Source organism: Tupaia chinensis, unplaced genomic scaffold (genome assembly GCF_000334495.1).
Source record: "Tupaia chinensis unplaced genomic scaffold, TupChi_1.0 Scaffold139757_1, whole genome shotgun sequence".
NCBI lineage: Eukaryota > Metazoa > Chordata > Mammalia > Scandentia > Tupaiidae > Tupaia > Tupaia belangeri.
In genome coordinates this window covers 2171935-2186449 of record NW_006199637.1, presented here as the reverse complement: position 1 = coordinate 2186449, position 14515 = coordinate 2171935, and the positions used below count along the sequence as shown (strand labels likewise).

The 14515-nt window shown below is 48.8% G+C and overlaps 2 protein-coding genes across 2 annotated transcripts in view; both read left to right on the top strand.

The window, feature by feature from the left end:
• Nucleotides 1-5151, top strand: part of DNAJC5G (DnaJ heat shock protein family (Hsp40) member C5 gamma) — a 24323-nt gene extending 19172 nt beyond the window's left edge. The window contains exons 2-6 of the mRNA XM_014593094.1: nt 990-1105; nt 1402-1615; nt 3033-3174; nt 3666-3697; nt 5005-5151. Coding sequence (XP_014448580.1) covers nt 993-1105; nt 1402-1615; nt 3033-3174; nt 3666-3697; nt 5005-5151 — 648 coding nt within the window. The 5' untranslated portion in view covers nt 990-992. The remainder of the gene's footprint in view (nt 1-989; nt 1106-1401; nt 1616-3032; nt 3175-3665; nt 3698-5004) is intronic.
• Nucleotides 5152-6875: 1724 nt separating this feature from the next.
• Nucleotides 6876-14515, top strand: part of TRIM54 (tripartite motif containing 54) — a 28785-nt gene continuing 21145 nt past the window's right edge. The window contains exon 1 of the mRNA XM_006162158.2: nt 6876-7378. Within this exon, the coding sequence (XP_006162220.1) occupies nt 7211-7378 (168 nt within the window). The 5' untranslated portion in view covers nt 6876-7210. The remainder of the gene's footprint in view (nt 7379-14515) is intronic.

The window sequence follows — 14515 nt, the reverse complement described above, 5'->3', positions numbered from 1 at the left end:
TCCTGACTCATCCTCTGTTCTCCCCCCAGCCCAGACTCAGAAGGGCAGAGGCAGGTTGCGTGTGGGGGGGCGGGGGGTCTGGAGGGACGTGTCCCTGGACTACCTGCAAGCGCCGCCTCTGGCCTGGCTCTTGACTTCCCGTAGGCAGCACACAGTCTGCTGAATTGTTTCTCCCCAGGTAATTGTGAATTTCCCTGACTGTTAACCCAATCTGTTCAGGGCCTGGAGTGCCCTGGTCTTTTCAACTCAGCAGGGAGCTTGCACTGGCCTAGGGCTGTTGTCTTAAGGTTACAGAAGCACAGAACAAAAGCAAACTCCTCTGGTTTAGACTTCTTTTTGCTTACCTCTCTCCAGGATGAGGGGTGTCTGGAGGTCTGTGCAGCTGGAGGATACTGAGAAATGTGTCCTCTTAAACTTTGAAGTCAAACGACCAGCAGGTGGTGTAATGGTTACAACGCTGTACTCCCATGTAGTCTACTGCGGTCTGAGTCCTGGATCCTGTGGCTTAAAACTCACGCCGGTCCCCTGGGGGTGATTTCTCCCCTTCTGTCTCTGTCTCTGTCTCTCCAGCGAGTACATGTGTCCTATAGCAAAAATCTCTCTGGCCAAAACAAAATTTTTGAAGTCAAATGCCTTTCTGGCCACATGCATTCTCCTGCTAGTCACAGAGCCTCTCACTATTATTTAATTTATTTAAATAATTATTTAATTTTAATTATTATTATTATTAGTCTGACCAGAAGGGGAGAGAGAGAGAGAAAGTGAGAAAGGCCGGGGATTCAAATCGTGGTTGACCACGTGGGAATCTAGCACCTTATCCTCCATGTCACCTGCTGGCCCCTCTCACTGTTATCTTAGTCTTGTCCTTTTGTGGTCCTTTATCTAACTAGGCCCTACGGGCAATGAGTTCCTGGTCCCTGAAAGTTCAGTTCCCGGTGCAGAAGTGCACTGCACAAGTGCTCACCAATGCTGCTTCTCCCCTGGCCCAGATCATGACTCACGTGGACGAAGCAGCCCGCCGGCTGTCCAAAAGTGGGACGAGCCTCTACGCAGTGCTGGAGCTTAAGAAGGGTGCCTCACCTGAAGACGTCAAGAAGTCCTACAGGTTCAGACTTCGGCCCTTTCCCTTTCCTCAGGGAAGTTTCCCTCCTTTCTACATCGCTTTCAGACCCATTTTAAAATTCCAACAAGCCTTCGCTTTGGGATCAGATGGGGCCATCACTCCCTTCAGTGTGGCATGGGGAGGAATTTAGACCTTGCTTCACACCCCATGCTTCATACCACATCTCATGCATTCCTTCTGCGTTATCTAGAGACCTGTCCCTGTCATTCATCCTAATCCTCCCTTCTCAGTCGTCCCCTATCTCCTTCCCACCCGCTTTTTGGGTATTACTTGGGTAGGAGACTGGCCTTGAAGTATCATCCCGACAAGAATCCAGGAGATGCTCAAGCAGCAGAAATATTCAAAGAGATCAACACAGCCCATTCTGTACTGAGTGACCCTAAGAAGCGGAGAATCTATGACCGACATGGTTCATTGGGAATATATCTCTATGATCACTTTGGTGAAGAAGGAGTCAGATACTATTTTATGGTGCATAGTTGTTGGTTCAAGGTACACAATTTTTCCTAATCCCTTCAAAATCAAAAAGGAGGGGTGAGGGGTCAGCAGGTATGGTGGTTAAGACGCTCCCACATGGCTGACGGTGACTCAAGTCCCAGACTGGCAGCTTGCTTTCTCACTTTCCCTCTCTATCGCTGGTCAAGTGAAATAATAATAATATAATTAAATTTAAAAAATAATTCTTTTTAGGGACTAGAAGATGGCATAATGGCTACGTCACTGGACTCCCATGTAGTTGACCGTGATTTGCGTCCCAGACCTGGTGTCTTAGACTCACGCCTGATGCATGTATGTGCGTGCCCAAGATCCCAGGAAGAAAATGGAGAAGGGATTGCAACGTGGCCATCCCCCCTGGGGTTGATTTCTTGCTTTTTGTCTCTCTGTCTCTGTCTTTTTGGCGAGTGCACATGCCCTATAGCAAACACCTCTCAAAAAAAAAAGAAAAAAGTAATTCTTTGTAAAAATTCTTTTTTTTTTTTTTTAAAAGGAGAGCTTTTTTCCTAAGGCAGACTTTTTGTTTGTTTGTTTATTTTAAGAGGTTTTTGCCAGGGGCCAGCACATGGCATAATGGTTACATTGCTGGACTTCCACATGGTCAATGGAGGTTTGATTCCTGGATACAGCAGCTTGAAACTCACACTGGGTGCATGTGCGTGCCCAAAATCCCAAGAGGTGAATGGAGGAGAAGGGATTGTGGTGTGGCCATCTTCCTGGAGAATGATTTTTCACTTCTGTTTCTCTGTCTGTCTCTGTCTCTATGGCAAGCACACACACCCTATAGAAAAAATGTCTCTTAACAAAAAAAAGGTTTTGCCTTAGGGCATGTGTGCTCACCAGAGAGACAGGGAAAGTGAGAAATCACCCCTCAGGGGGGATGACCACACCGCACGCAATCCCCTCTCTTTCCTTCTCTCCTGGATCTTGGGCAGGCACACACACACAGTTTGATTTTTTAAGCCACTGGGTGCAGGTCTCAAAACACAGTCAGCCATGTGGGAATCCAGCAATGTAACTGCTACGCCATCTGGTGGTCCCACTTCGTTTTTTTTTTTAGGGGCGGTTTTAGCCATGTTAGAGAGAGTTTTGCTCTAGGGTGTGTGTGCTTGCAGGGACAGAGAGAAAGTGAAAAATCACCCCCCAGGGGGGACGGCCATGCTGCAATCTCTTTTCCTCTATTCTCCTCTCAGGATTTCGGGCACACACACACACTCGCCCGGTGTGAGTTTCAAGCCACCAGGTCCAGGACTTGAACAGTGATTGGTCACGTGGGAGTTCAACACCTTAACCACTCTGCCACCTGCTGGTCCTGGACAGAGACGTCTTTTGTCTCTTCTTCTGGCTGCTTTGAGGACTTGAATGGTCATAGGGAAGACCTGCTGGACTAAGACCACTCTGTCCTACCTTTCAGACACTCGTCATCCTATGCGCAGTGCTCACGTGCTGCTGCTGCTGTTGCTGCTGCTGTTTCTGCTGCGGAGCACTTAAACCGCCACCTGACGATTTTAATAGAAGATATCAACAGGATGTCCAGAATCAGCCTCAGCGGTCTGGTGAGAAACAGGCAGGAGCTGAGATAAGATCTGGATTAAGGAGAGAAATGGCTGAGAGTAGGAAGGGCCTGTGAAAACACAAAGTTAATCCCTACACACGGCAGTATCAAGTCTGCACTGGGGCACGGGGAAAGAAAATAAGGGTGTGGCTCTTTTCCTGAAGGCGCATGCCGCAGACTGACAGCTGAAGCGCAGTCGCTGGCCTCTCCTGAGGTTATGTCACTGAGGAGCTGAGGAGCCCATGCCTGGAGAAGGCAGTAGTTGTAAACAGGTGTGAGGATGCAGCTGATGGCTTCTGCTCCCGAGGAAGATGAAGCATCTGAGATTGTTCTACCCAACATAGTTAAACTGAAATGGTAGGTCCGCTAACGCTCACACCACTGCCACCTAGTGATTCTAATGAGTAGCTGCAGGGTAACACCACATCACTAGTCAAAAACAATGGTTATGAAGTGTTTATATGTGTAAACGTGTATGTAATTTCATTTCAGGAGGCAAAGCTTATTTTAGAAAAGAAGATGAAAGTGATGATTAAAAAAATGAAGAGTGAGGTATGTAAACTGAAAGGTGGTAATAATTAAAGGATAAGCTGGAAAAAGCTATGTTGTACACCATAATGATGTATAGTGATTAAATGTAAATTTTTTAAAAATTAGGAGGACCAGCAGTTAGCGTAATGGCTATGTTGCTGGACTCCCATGTAGTCGACCGTGGTTTGCGTCCCGGACCCGGTGGCTTAAACTCACGCTGGGCGCGTGTGCGTCCGTGCCCAAGATCCCGAGAGGAGAATGGAGGAGAAGGGATTGCGGCATGGCCATCCCCACTGGGGGGTCTCTCTGTCTTGCTCTGTCTTTCCGGCTAGCGCATGCGCCCAATAGCAAAAACCTCTAAATAAATAAATAAATAAAATTAGGGACCAGCAGATGGCATAATGGTTATGTCACTGAACTTTCACGTAGTCAGCTGCGGTTCAAGTCCTGGATGCAGTGGCTTAAAACTCACTGGATGTGTGTGTGGGTGCCCAAGATAGCAAGAGTAGAATGGGGGAGAAGGGATTGCAGCATGGCCATACCCCATGGGGGATGAGTTCTCGCTTTCTGTCTGTCTCTGTGACAAGTGCACACACTATATAGCAAAAATCTCTCAGGGCCAGCAGGTGGCATGGTGGTTAAGGGTGCTGGACTCCCATATGACCAACCACAGTTCAAGTCCTGGACCTGGCGGCTTGCTTTTTCTTTCCCTCTCTCTCTTTCTCACTCACTCTGTCCCTCTCTGGTCAAATTAAAATAAATAAAGTTAAATAAAATAATTCTTTTTAAAAAATTCTAGACAAATAAATAAAACTTAAAGAATAAAATTTTAAAATGGAAAAAGTAATAATTACAGGGTAAGAAAAGCAGGCTGCTCTATGGCCTAGTGGTTAAGACAACCAGATCTCACAAAGCCACCCCACAGTTCGAGTCCCACATCTAGCAGCCTGAGAAACACACTGGGCACTTGTGCATGTGTGACAAAAAAATCCCAAAAAGGAGAAAGAAACGGAGAAGAGATTGTGGAGTGATCATTCCATTGGGGGGGCGCTTTCTCCTCTCCCACCCTGTCTCTCTCTGGCACATGCACGCACCCTCTAGAAAAAAAAAAAAAGCATGTAAGCTAACTTGCGGTGAATTATTAATGGAAAGTTTACATCCTCAGGTATAGGGGTTTTGCTTTAAATTCTCATTGCGGTGAATTATTAATGGAAAGTTTACATCTCAGATACAGGGGTTTTGCTTTAAATTCTCGGTGATTATTCCTTCTGGTTAATGAGCTGCCAACTTTACCCACTAGGTGCTGACCCAGTTCTCTGGACCCGTTGAAGACGAGCAAGTAGACTGCCAACTTTACCCACTAGGTGCTGACCCAGCGAGGGTGCCTTCCGCTGCCCAGTTCTCTGGACCCATTGAAGACGAGCAAGTAGCCCTGTCCTGGCACTGACCCTGACTTGAACCTTGTAAGGATCCCAAACTCAGAGGCACTGACACCCTCCCCGCTCGGATACCTTGGTGGCACCTCTGACTGGCCATACGGGGTGGCCCAGCTGCTCTTGTCTTTAGTCCCAGTCCGTTTTCACGTCAGCGACCCCCGTGTGGGGGGCCGCGGGCGTGGGCGGCAGACTTTTCCTGAGCATTCTTTTTCTCGTGCCTGCCTTGGTATTGGAGCCGATGTCAGCTGGTCGGGGCCCTGAGACGCTTGTTATTGCCACCAAGGTCCTGGGCAGGCTGGATCCTGTCCCTGAAGCTGCCGCACCATTCGACCCTCCGTTTTACCTCTGTGCACCGAGAACCAGTGTCAGCCCCGTTCCTCAGCTAAGACCCCTTTCTGAGGCCCCCACCTGGTGTCGATGCCCTTCTCATTGCCAGCCTCGCTCCATGCCGCCTGGAGTCAGCTCAGACCTGAGCACGCTGAGGCTCGGGGTGTCAGCTCGCTCTGGGCTCTCTGACTCCAGCTAGCAGCACAGCCCTCATGGCCTTGGTCCATGACAGAAGTTCACACGTCGGTGTCCGCCTGCCTCCATCCTTCCCCCACATCCCACAAAGGCTGATCGCCCTGCGTTTCCTTCTATAACGGGGCATGGAACGCGTGATGGGTGAGGAGTGTTCATTGCGGCCTCGTCTCCACACCGTGTCTTTCCCACCCGCCCAGGGTCAGAGCCCGCTACCTCCTCAGACGTCTCTCCCCTGACTGGGAGAAGGGCTCAGGAATGTCAGTAAATAAAAGGGCTTTTGTTCAGCCCCAGCGTGTATGTCGCGTGTCGTATATATGGAGCCCCCCAAAGACAAATCGGGCCTGGGGTGGAGGGGAAGGCCTAGAGGAGATAAAGCCAGTCCTCAGGTCAGGAGGGGAAGGCCTAGAGGAGATAAAGCCAGTGCTAAGGCCGGGAGGAGCTGGCTTGGAGAGTGGGAGTTCAGGGCAGCTGGAGTTAGGACAGGCGCCTCCAGGGCCTTGTGATTATGACTTTGTCATTGCTCTCAAATTTCCCCCGAGACCATTCCCCGGGCGCCCAAAATAGGTGCCTGACATTCAGGTCCTTTCTGCCCAGCTCGGCTTCTCCCAGTTTCCTAATAAACTCAAAGTCCTCTGGAGTGGCTCCAGGGAGGTTGTTCAGGAACCAGAACCCCACACTTCTCAAGGAGGCTCTCGGCCCTGGCCCAGCAGCCATAGCCGGCCTCTAGAACGCCTTTCCCTAGGGTGACAAGAAAGGGCTGGATGAGAACAGAACCGGGCAGAGGTACTGGACGAGAGGCCATCCCTCCAGTCTCCGGTGCCTCTGGTCTAAAGCGCATGGTCTTGAGGAAGCTGTCACTGACTGGCAGGATACTTGCTCCATCCTGAGCCGTGTGTGATTACCCGGGCTGACTTAGATTCTGCGTCAGTCTTGGAAGAAGGCCCCAAGCCGGAGCCTGGGAGTCAGGGCTCAGCATGGAGGTCAGGGGCTCACAGGAATCTTCCCAGTGACAACAAGTGACAGACTGACACCTTTCCTGGCTCACCTGTCACCATAACAGCGACGCTCCGCCCTGCTCTTGCTCCAGGGAGTCACCCATGTCTGAGTGAGTCAGGGTCACTCACGCGGTGACAGCTGTGGCTCGCCTTACATGAGCTAAATCGGGAGCTGGAATGTCACACAGATGCCCCTTGTCTCCCCACCCCCACGGTCAAGTTAATCTTGTCTCTGGGGAGTAAGGGACAAACAGTGCTGCCACAGAGGGAGCAAGCAAGAGTTTGGGGAACAAAAGGAGAGTTCTGCAGGGAGGGAGGGATCGGAGAAGCTGCACGTGCCTGGCCAGAGTACAGAGGAAGGGCAGAGACCAGCAGAGTTCTGAGGCAGCCACCTCCGAGGCCCAGAAGGAGAAGCCGCAGAGCTATTTCAAGAGCGAGCAGCAGAAGGGAACGTAAGAGCCTGCGGCCAGTCGGAGTCAGCGAGGAAGGGTCCAGAGGCAGTGAGAGGGGCCAGGACCGGGACCGAGGCCAGGGCAGGCACGATCGCTGAGGGATGAACTTCACAGTGGGTTTCAAGCCGCTGCTGGGGGATGCACACAGCATGGACAACCTGGAGAAGCAGCTCATCTGCCCCATCTGCCTGGAGATGTTCTCCAAGCCGGTGGTGATCCTGCCCTGCCAACACAACCTGTGCCGCAAGTGTGCCAACGATGTCTTCCAGGTGGGCGCCGGGTCGGGCAGGGCCCGCAAAGCCACGCAGCTCTGGGAGGCTCGTCACAGGGAGGCCAGGATAGGGGTGGAGCGCTCTGTGGGGTGGCAGCTGTGGTGGCCGGAGAGCAGAAGAGCCAGGGTCCTAGCAGGTCCCCAAGTCAGCATGAGTCAGCAGCACCCTGTGCACACTGGGACCTGCAGGGAAAGACCCTGACGCTGGGAGGGAGGCCAGCCGGCCCGGACTTTGTAAGAGCCTGGGCTGGATTCGGCATTGGGCTTGGAGTGTCAGACTTTGAGACTTTGAGACTGTGGAAGACCTGGAGAGAAGATCCATGAGATAATGAAACATTTTAAAAAGTAATTACGTCCTGTGAGAAAGCTCCATAATGACAGTAGAACTATTTTTTTTTTGAAAGTGAGATTTTTGCTATAGGGCACATGTGCTCACCCAAGAGGCAGAGAAAGACAGAGAGAAAGTGAGAAATCACCCCCCGGGGAGGATGGCCATGCTGCAATTCCTTCTCCTCCATTCTCTTCTTGGGATTTTGGGTGTGCACACACATACACACACACCCAATGTGACTTTTAAGCCGCTGGGTCCAGGTCTCGAACTGCGGTTGACTATGTGGGAGTCCAGCAACATAACCATTATGCCATCTGCTGATACTAAGAACTCTTTGTATCTAAGGCAAAGCTCAACGCATCCATTTTGGGGGCCAAGTTAACCTGGTAGGCAGGAGACTGGGAATTCTCCCCAACTTTAGTTCATACCTGTGTCCCCGCCAGACCATTGAGCAAAGTGTCCTCCTGGTTAAATGTTATTGAGGTTAGAGAAGGGTATTTTTTTGGAGAGTTTTTATTTTTGCCATAGGGCACATGCACTCAACAGAGAAACAGAGAGACAGAGAGACAGAAAGTGAGAAATCACCACCCCCCCAGGGGGATGGCCACGCCGCAATCCCTTCTCCTCCATTCTCCTCTCAGGATCTTGGTTATACACACACACACACACACACACACCAGGCATGAATTTAAGCCACCGAGTCCAGGACTCGAACCGTGGTCGACTACATGGGAGTCCAGCGACATAGCCATTATACCAACTGCTGGTGCCAGAGAAGAAGGTATTTTACTTCCCAAAAGTACAGTTTGGGCTTGCCTTATTTATTTATTTATTTAATGGCATATGTACTCTCCAGAGAGAAAGAGAGGGAAAGTGAGAAATTGCCCCGAGGGGACATGGCCATGCTGCAGCTCCGTTTTCATTCCCCTCTGGGGATTGTGGGCATGCACACATGCATGCTCAGCATGTTTTACTTTTTCTTTTTTTTTAAGAGAGAATTTTGTTATAGGGTACGTATGCTCTCTGGAGACACAGAGAGACAGAAAGTGAGAAATCATCCCCCAGGGAGGATGGCCATGCTGTAATCCCTTCTACTCCATTCTCCTCTCCGGATCTTGGGCACTCAAACACACATGCCCAGCATGAGTTTAAGCCACTGGGTCCAAGACTCGAACAGCAATAAACAATGTGGGAGTCCAGTGATGTAACCATTACTCCATCTGCTGATCTCTCAGCATGTTTTTCAAGCCACCACATCTGAGACTTGACCCAGAAGTTGACCCTATGAGGTAAGGCACCTTAACCACCATGCTGCCTGCTGGCCCCAGTTTGGGCTTCTTTATGGTCATGGGGCAATGGATATCTAATAAATCAGATATCATTTTAGCCACCTGCTTCAAAAATAAAAGGAGTGGTTGGATGGAACCAGCGGTTGGCATAATGGCTATGTTGCTGAACACTCATGTAGTTGACCGCGGTTCGAGTCCTGGACCCGGTAGCTTAAATTCACGCTGGTATGCTGTGTATGCCCAAAATCCTGAGAGGAGAATGGATGAGAGAGGACTGCTGTGTGGCCAATCCCCCGGGAGGGGAATTTCTCACTTTCTCTCTCTCTGTCTCTTTGGCAAGCGCATGCGCCCTGTAGCAAAAGCCTCTATAAATAAATAAATAAATAAATAAATAAATAAAAGCAGTGGTTGGGGCCAGTAGGTGGTGAGATTGAAGCACTGGACTCCCACATGGCGGACCGTGATTTGAGTCCTGGGCCTAGTGGTATGCTTTCTTGTGCTCCCTCTCTCCCTTTCACTCTGTCTCTCTCTGGTCAAATTGAAGAATAATAATAGGTAAATAAAGGGACCAGCAGTTAGCATAATGGCTATGTCGCTGAACTTCCATGTAGCCGACCGAGGTTCGAATCCCGGACCTGGTGGCTTAAACTCATGTCGGGTGCGTGTGCGTGCGTGCCCAAGATCCCGAGAGGAGAATGGAGGAGAAGGGATTGCGGCGTGGCCATGCCCCCGGGGGGTGATTTCTCGCTTTCTATCTCTTTGTCTCTCTCTGTCTTTCTGGTGAGTGCACACAACCTATAGCAAAAACTTCTCCAAAAAAAAAAATTAAAAATAGGTAAATAAAATAAAATAAATAATTCAAAACAAATTTTTAAATTAAAATAAAATCAGTGGGATAGCCAGATGGTGTGGAGGTTAAAACAGCGGAATCACGTCCCAGACCTAGCAGCTTGAAAGTCATGCCAGAGACATGTGTGTGCATGCCTAAGATCCCAAGACGAGAATGGAGAATCGATTGTGGCATGGCCAACCCTTCCGGAGGGTGATTTCTCACTTTCCTTATCTCTCTGTCTCTCTCTGGGAAGTACACATGCCTTAAGGCAAAAACCTAGAAGAAAAAAAAGAAAAACACTAGGGGTGTGTGTGTGTGTGAGTACTCAAAATCCCAAGAGTACGGAGTGGGCCTTGCTTCTGTGCCGTGCTTTTTCATTCTCTTCCCTCTCTCTACCTTTATCCAGAGAGCACACACATCCTATAGCAAATTAAAAATAAAATAAATTAGCGACTGGCAGGTGGCCTGGTGGTTGAGGCGCTGGATGATGACATGGTCAACTGCAGTTCAAGGCCCAGACCTGGCAGCCAAAGACCACAACAAACAAATGAATAAACAGTACTTAATAAATGAGTATAACATTTTTTTTGAGAGGCTTTTGCTATAGGGCATGTGCGCTCACTAAAAAGACAGAAAGAGACAGAGAGACAGAAAGCGAGAAATCACCCCCCACAGGGGATGGCCACGCCACAATCCCTTCTCCTCCATTCTCCTCTCAGGATCTTGGGCACGCACGCACACGCGCCTGGCGTGAGTTTAAGCCACAGGGTCCAGGATTAGACCACGGTCAACTACATGGGAGTCCAGTAACATAGCCATTATGCTAACTGCTGGTCCCTATAACATTTAAAATAAATCAAATTAAACTAAAAAGCACATACCAGAATGGTTTATCAGTGAGCTTTCCTTCTCGCGCTGTGCCACTGGTGAAGGTTCTAGTAGACTATAAAATGGAACAGAGATCTGTGAGGGAACGAGACACACACACACAAAATAGTAAAGACTGAAGAGACCCGAGCTGGCTGGCTAGCACGTCCATCATGGTAAGGAACCCCAGGGACAAGTACACTGAGTCTGCATTGTAAGTCATGAGGAAGCATATTGAACATAACTATGTTTTTTAATTTAACTTTATTATTATTTCTTAAATTTTGCTCTAGGGCACATGTGTGTGCCAGAAAGCAAGCTGCCATGTCTAGGATTTGAAGCATGGTCAGCCATGTGGGAGTCCAACACCTTAACCATCATGCCACCTGCTGGTCGCATGTCATCATTTTTGTTGAGAAATTATGTAAAGGACTTGCTGTGGACCAGGTGTGATGTGAGGTGCTTTGCAAACGGTATCTCACATCATCCCCCTAATGCCTTAAACTCGCCCCACTTAGGGCAGGAGAAACAGGCTCAGAATGGCCAAGAGATCCATGCAAGGTCCTGTGGCTACTGCCCACCCCAGAGATCTGCACTGTGGGGAGCTTGGTCAGGTGTCCTGGGACCAAGTAACTACATGGGAGTCCAGAGACATAGCCATTACGCGAACTGCTGGTCCCAACATGAACTAATTTTAACTTAACCAAGCAAATACGTCCCCCTTCAGTTCCTAGGGGCAGTATGCTTGGGGAAAAGAACGGGCTGGTGGAGTCAGGCCACTGTGCGCTGTGCCCAGCAACCGCCCTTGTCCGTCTGCCACCCACACCCACCATCTTTTTTTTTTTTTATTTTTTTTTATTATCATCATAATCTTCTTTATATTACATTGGATTACATATAACTTTACATTGACTTCCATTGCTTTTTCAAAAGGGAATGCCATGCATGTCAGTCAATACAGAGGCATCGATCTCCCCGCTTTATCATTCAAAGTCTTTTCCATGCATTTCCATTCCTGCTTCCCTGCCTTTTGCTCACTCTATTCGAGCCGTAGTGGCCCCTCTGCAATTCCTTGAACCAGTTAGAAGCCAGACATAGCCTTATTTCAGGGCTTCATGTTTTTTGTTCAATCTTAAACACCTTTACCCTGACAGTCATGTGACTATCTTTCAGGTCTTTATTAAAATGTCACTTTCTCAAACAAACTTCCCATAACTAACCAATAAAATAGCTGCTCCTCTCATCACTTCCTAACTCCCTGAACCGGCTTTATTTTTTCCTCCTTTTGACATCAATTATGTGCTTTAATTAAGCATAACTACCTCTTCTAGATTTCAAGCTCTAGGAAGGCAGAATTTTCTGTTTAGTTTACTGAAGAGAAATCAAAGTCAGACTTGCGGTACTGAAATAATAATGAAAAGAAAGAAATGAAGAATGAAGTTTTAGTGATTAATCTGTATCTGTCTGATTCATATGAATAGATGAAGACTAATCCCAAAAAGGAAGCACATCATAAAAAGGAGACTATTCCTAAGAAGGATTTTTTTGTTTGTTTGTTTGTGCAAAAGGGCATATGCATTTGCCAGAGAGAGACAGGGAGACAGAGTGAGATAGGAGAAAGCACCTCCCAAGGGGAAGGGTCACACTACAATCCCTTCTCCTCTCTCTCTCCCTCCTTTTGGGATTTTGAGAACGTGAGCACACACTGCTGGCATGTTTCTCAAGCTACCTTTGTCTGGTATTCGACTGCCTTGTCTCACTCTCCCATTACAATATCCCTGCTATATACAGTTGTCTTCCAGAAGAGTTACTGAAAAAGTGATACATACAAGTAAAGGGAGAGAGGCCACAAGTTCCAACCATCAGCTCATAAAGTTTTTGGTAATAGGGAGCATAAACTCCACTCAGGGTTGGATTAAGGGAGGGTCTCCTGCAGATCCGCAAGTGTAGGTGAGTCTCCAGGGAATGCAGTTTCAGGAAAGCAGTTCTGGTACACAGGGATAATTATCAGCTGATGCGGCACAGCAGTCATCTTGTAGTTACCAGGAATGGTGTTGTGGGGATCTGCAGTGTGAGTTGTCCTTGGGTATCTGGCTTCCTTAAGAATGGCAGAGTAGTTCTTGTTTTCCCCTGAGGTAATGCAGGGCTGGTAACTATCATCTTCTTAAGTTGCAAGTTCTTCAACCTTGTTTTCGGCCTCCGGGCCATCCCGGGCCAGAGAGGCAGAGAGAGGCAGGGAGAGGCGCTTGGCTGCGCTGGGGGGGCGTGAGCCCCGGGCCGTGTGCCCCCCCCCAGTGGGGGGGCGGCCGGCCAGGCCGTTCCGGGGCGCGGCTGCGCTGGGGGGGCGTGAGCCCCCGGCCGCGTGCCCACCCACCATCTTCACTGAGTGCTCACACCCTGCAGTGCCTCCTGCCACCTTCCCAAGGAGGCCTGCCCATCACCTGTTCTTCTACGTGTCTAAATCGACTGCTGTTTCTGCTGTTTCGTACCAGAGTATCTCAGAGCCAGCGGCCTTTTCCTTTCGGGGTGCCAGGACTGAATAGCATGCCTGCTCCACCTTGCCCGCCACCTTGGTTTTCCCTTTGGTCTAAGTAACTCTCCGAACATCCTTCAGGCTGAGATGTCCAGGCGGGGCTGCCAGAAAGATTTTGCCATTCTTTATCTGGAGTTCATAGTGAAACATGCTCTCACCCGAACCTGACACGTGGAAACAGGGATGCACTGAAAACTAAAGTCTGTCCAAAAAAAAGTCTTGTGAAACAGTGTTCAGGATGTTCAAGTTCAACTCACAATGTCATCTGGCTGAGGGGCCCGGAAGTGGGAGGCTGGAGGACGGTGCAGTGACTTCCCTTGCTCAAGGCAGTTCTCTGTATGCAGACACAATGTTTTGGTTCCCAGAGGCTCTGAAATATGAGAGGCCTTCAAAAAGTTCGTCTTTTGAGAAGCTGGTGGCATGGTGGCTGTGGTGGCTGGAGCCCACAGAGTTGACTTGCAGTTCAAATTCTGATCCCTGAAGCTCGAAAAACATGCCAAGCACATGTGCGTGCCCCAAAATCCCAACTGAAAGGAGAAAGGGAGGAGAAGGGATACAATGTGATCATGTTCCATGATGGGGGAGAAGGGCTGTTTTCTCATTTTCCCTCTCTCTGTCTCTCTCCTCCAGTGAGTGTACATGCTGGCCAGCAAAAAATTTTTTAAAAAAGAAAATAAGAGAGGGCCGGCAGGTGGCATGGTGGTTAAGGGAGCTGGGCATGGCTAACCATGGTTCAAGTCCTGGACCTGGCAGCTTGCTTTCTCACTTTCTCTCTCTTCACTCTGTCTCTCTCTCTGATCAAATTTAAATAAATAAATAAATAAATAAATAAAAAGTTAAATAAAATTTTAAAATTTTAAAAAAGAAAACAAGAGAAAAAATATGTAGATTATGGAAAAAACTGTAGGACTAGCCCCATAGCATGGTGGTTAAATGAACCAGGTCCCACATGGTCAACAGTGCATTTTGAATGCTGGCCCCAGTGGCTTGTAAAACACTCCAGGCAGGGGCTAGCAGGTGGCATGGTGGATGAGGTGTTAGCTTCTCACATGGCCGACTGTGGTTTGAGTCCTGGACCTTACAGCTTTCTTTCTCACTTTCCTTCCCTCCTATCTAACTCTGGGAGCACACATGGCCCTATAGTAAATTAAAAAAAAAATAATAGGGACCAGTCGATGGTGTTTTGGTTATGTTGCTAGATTCCCATGTAGTTGATTGTGGTTCAAGTCCTGGACCCGGCGTCTTTTTTTTTTTTTTTTTTTTTTTTTCTCTTTCGCACGTCA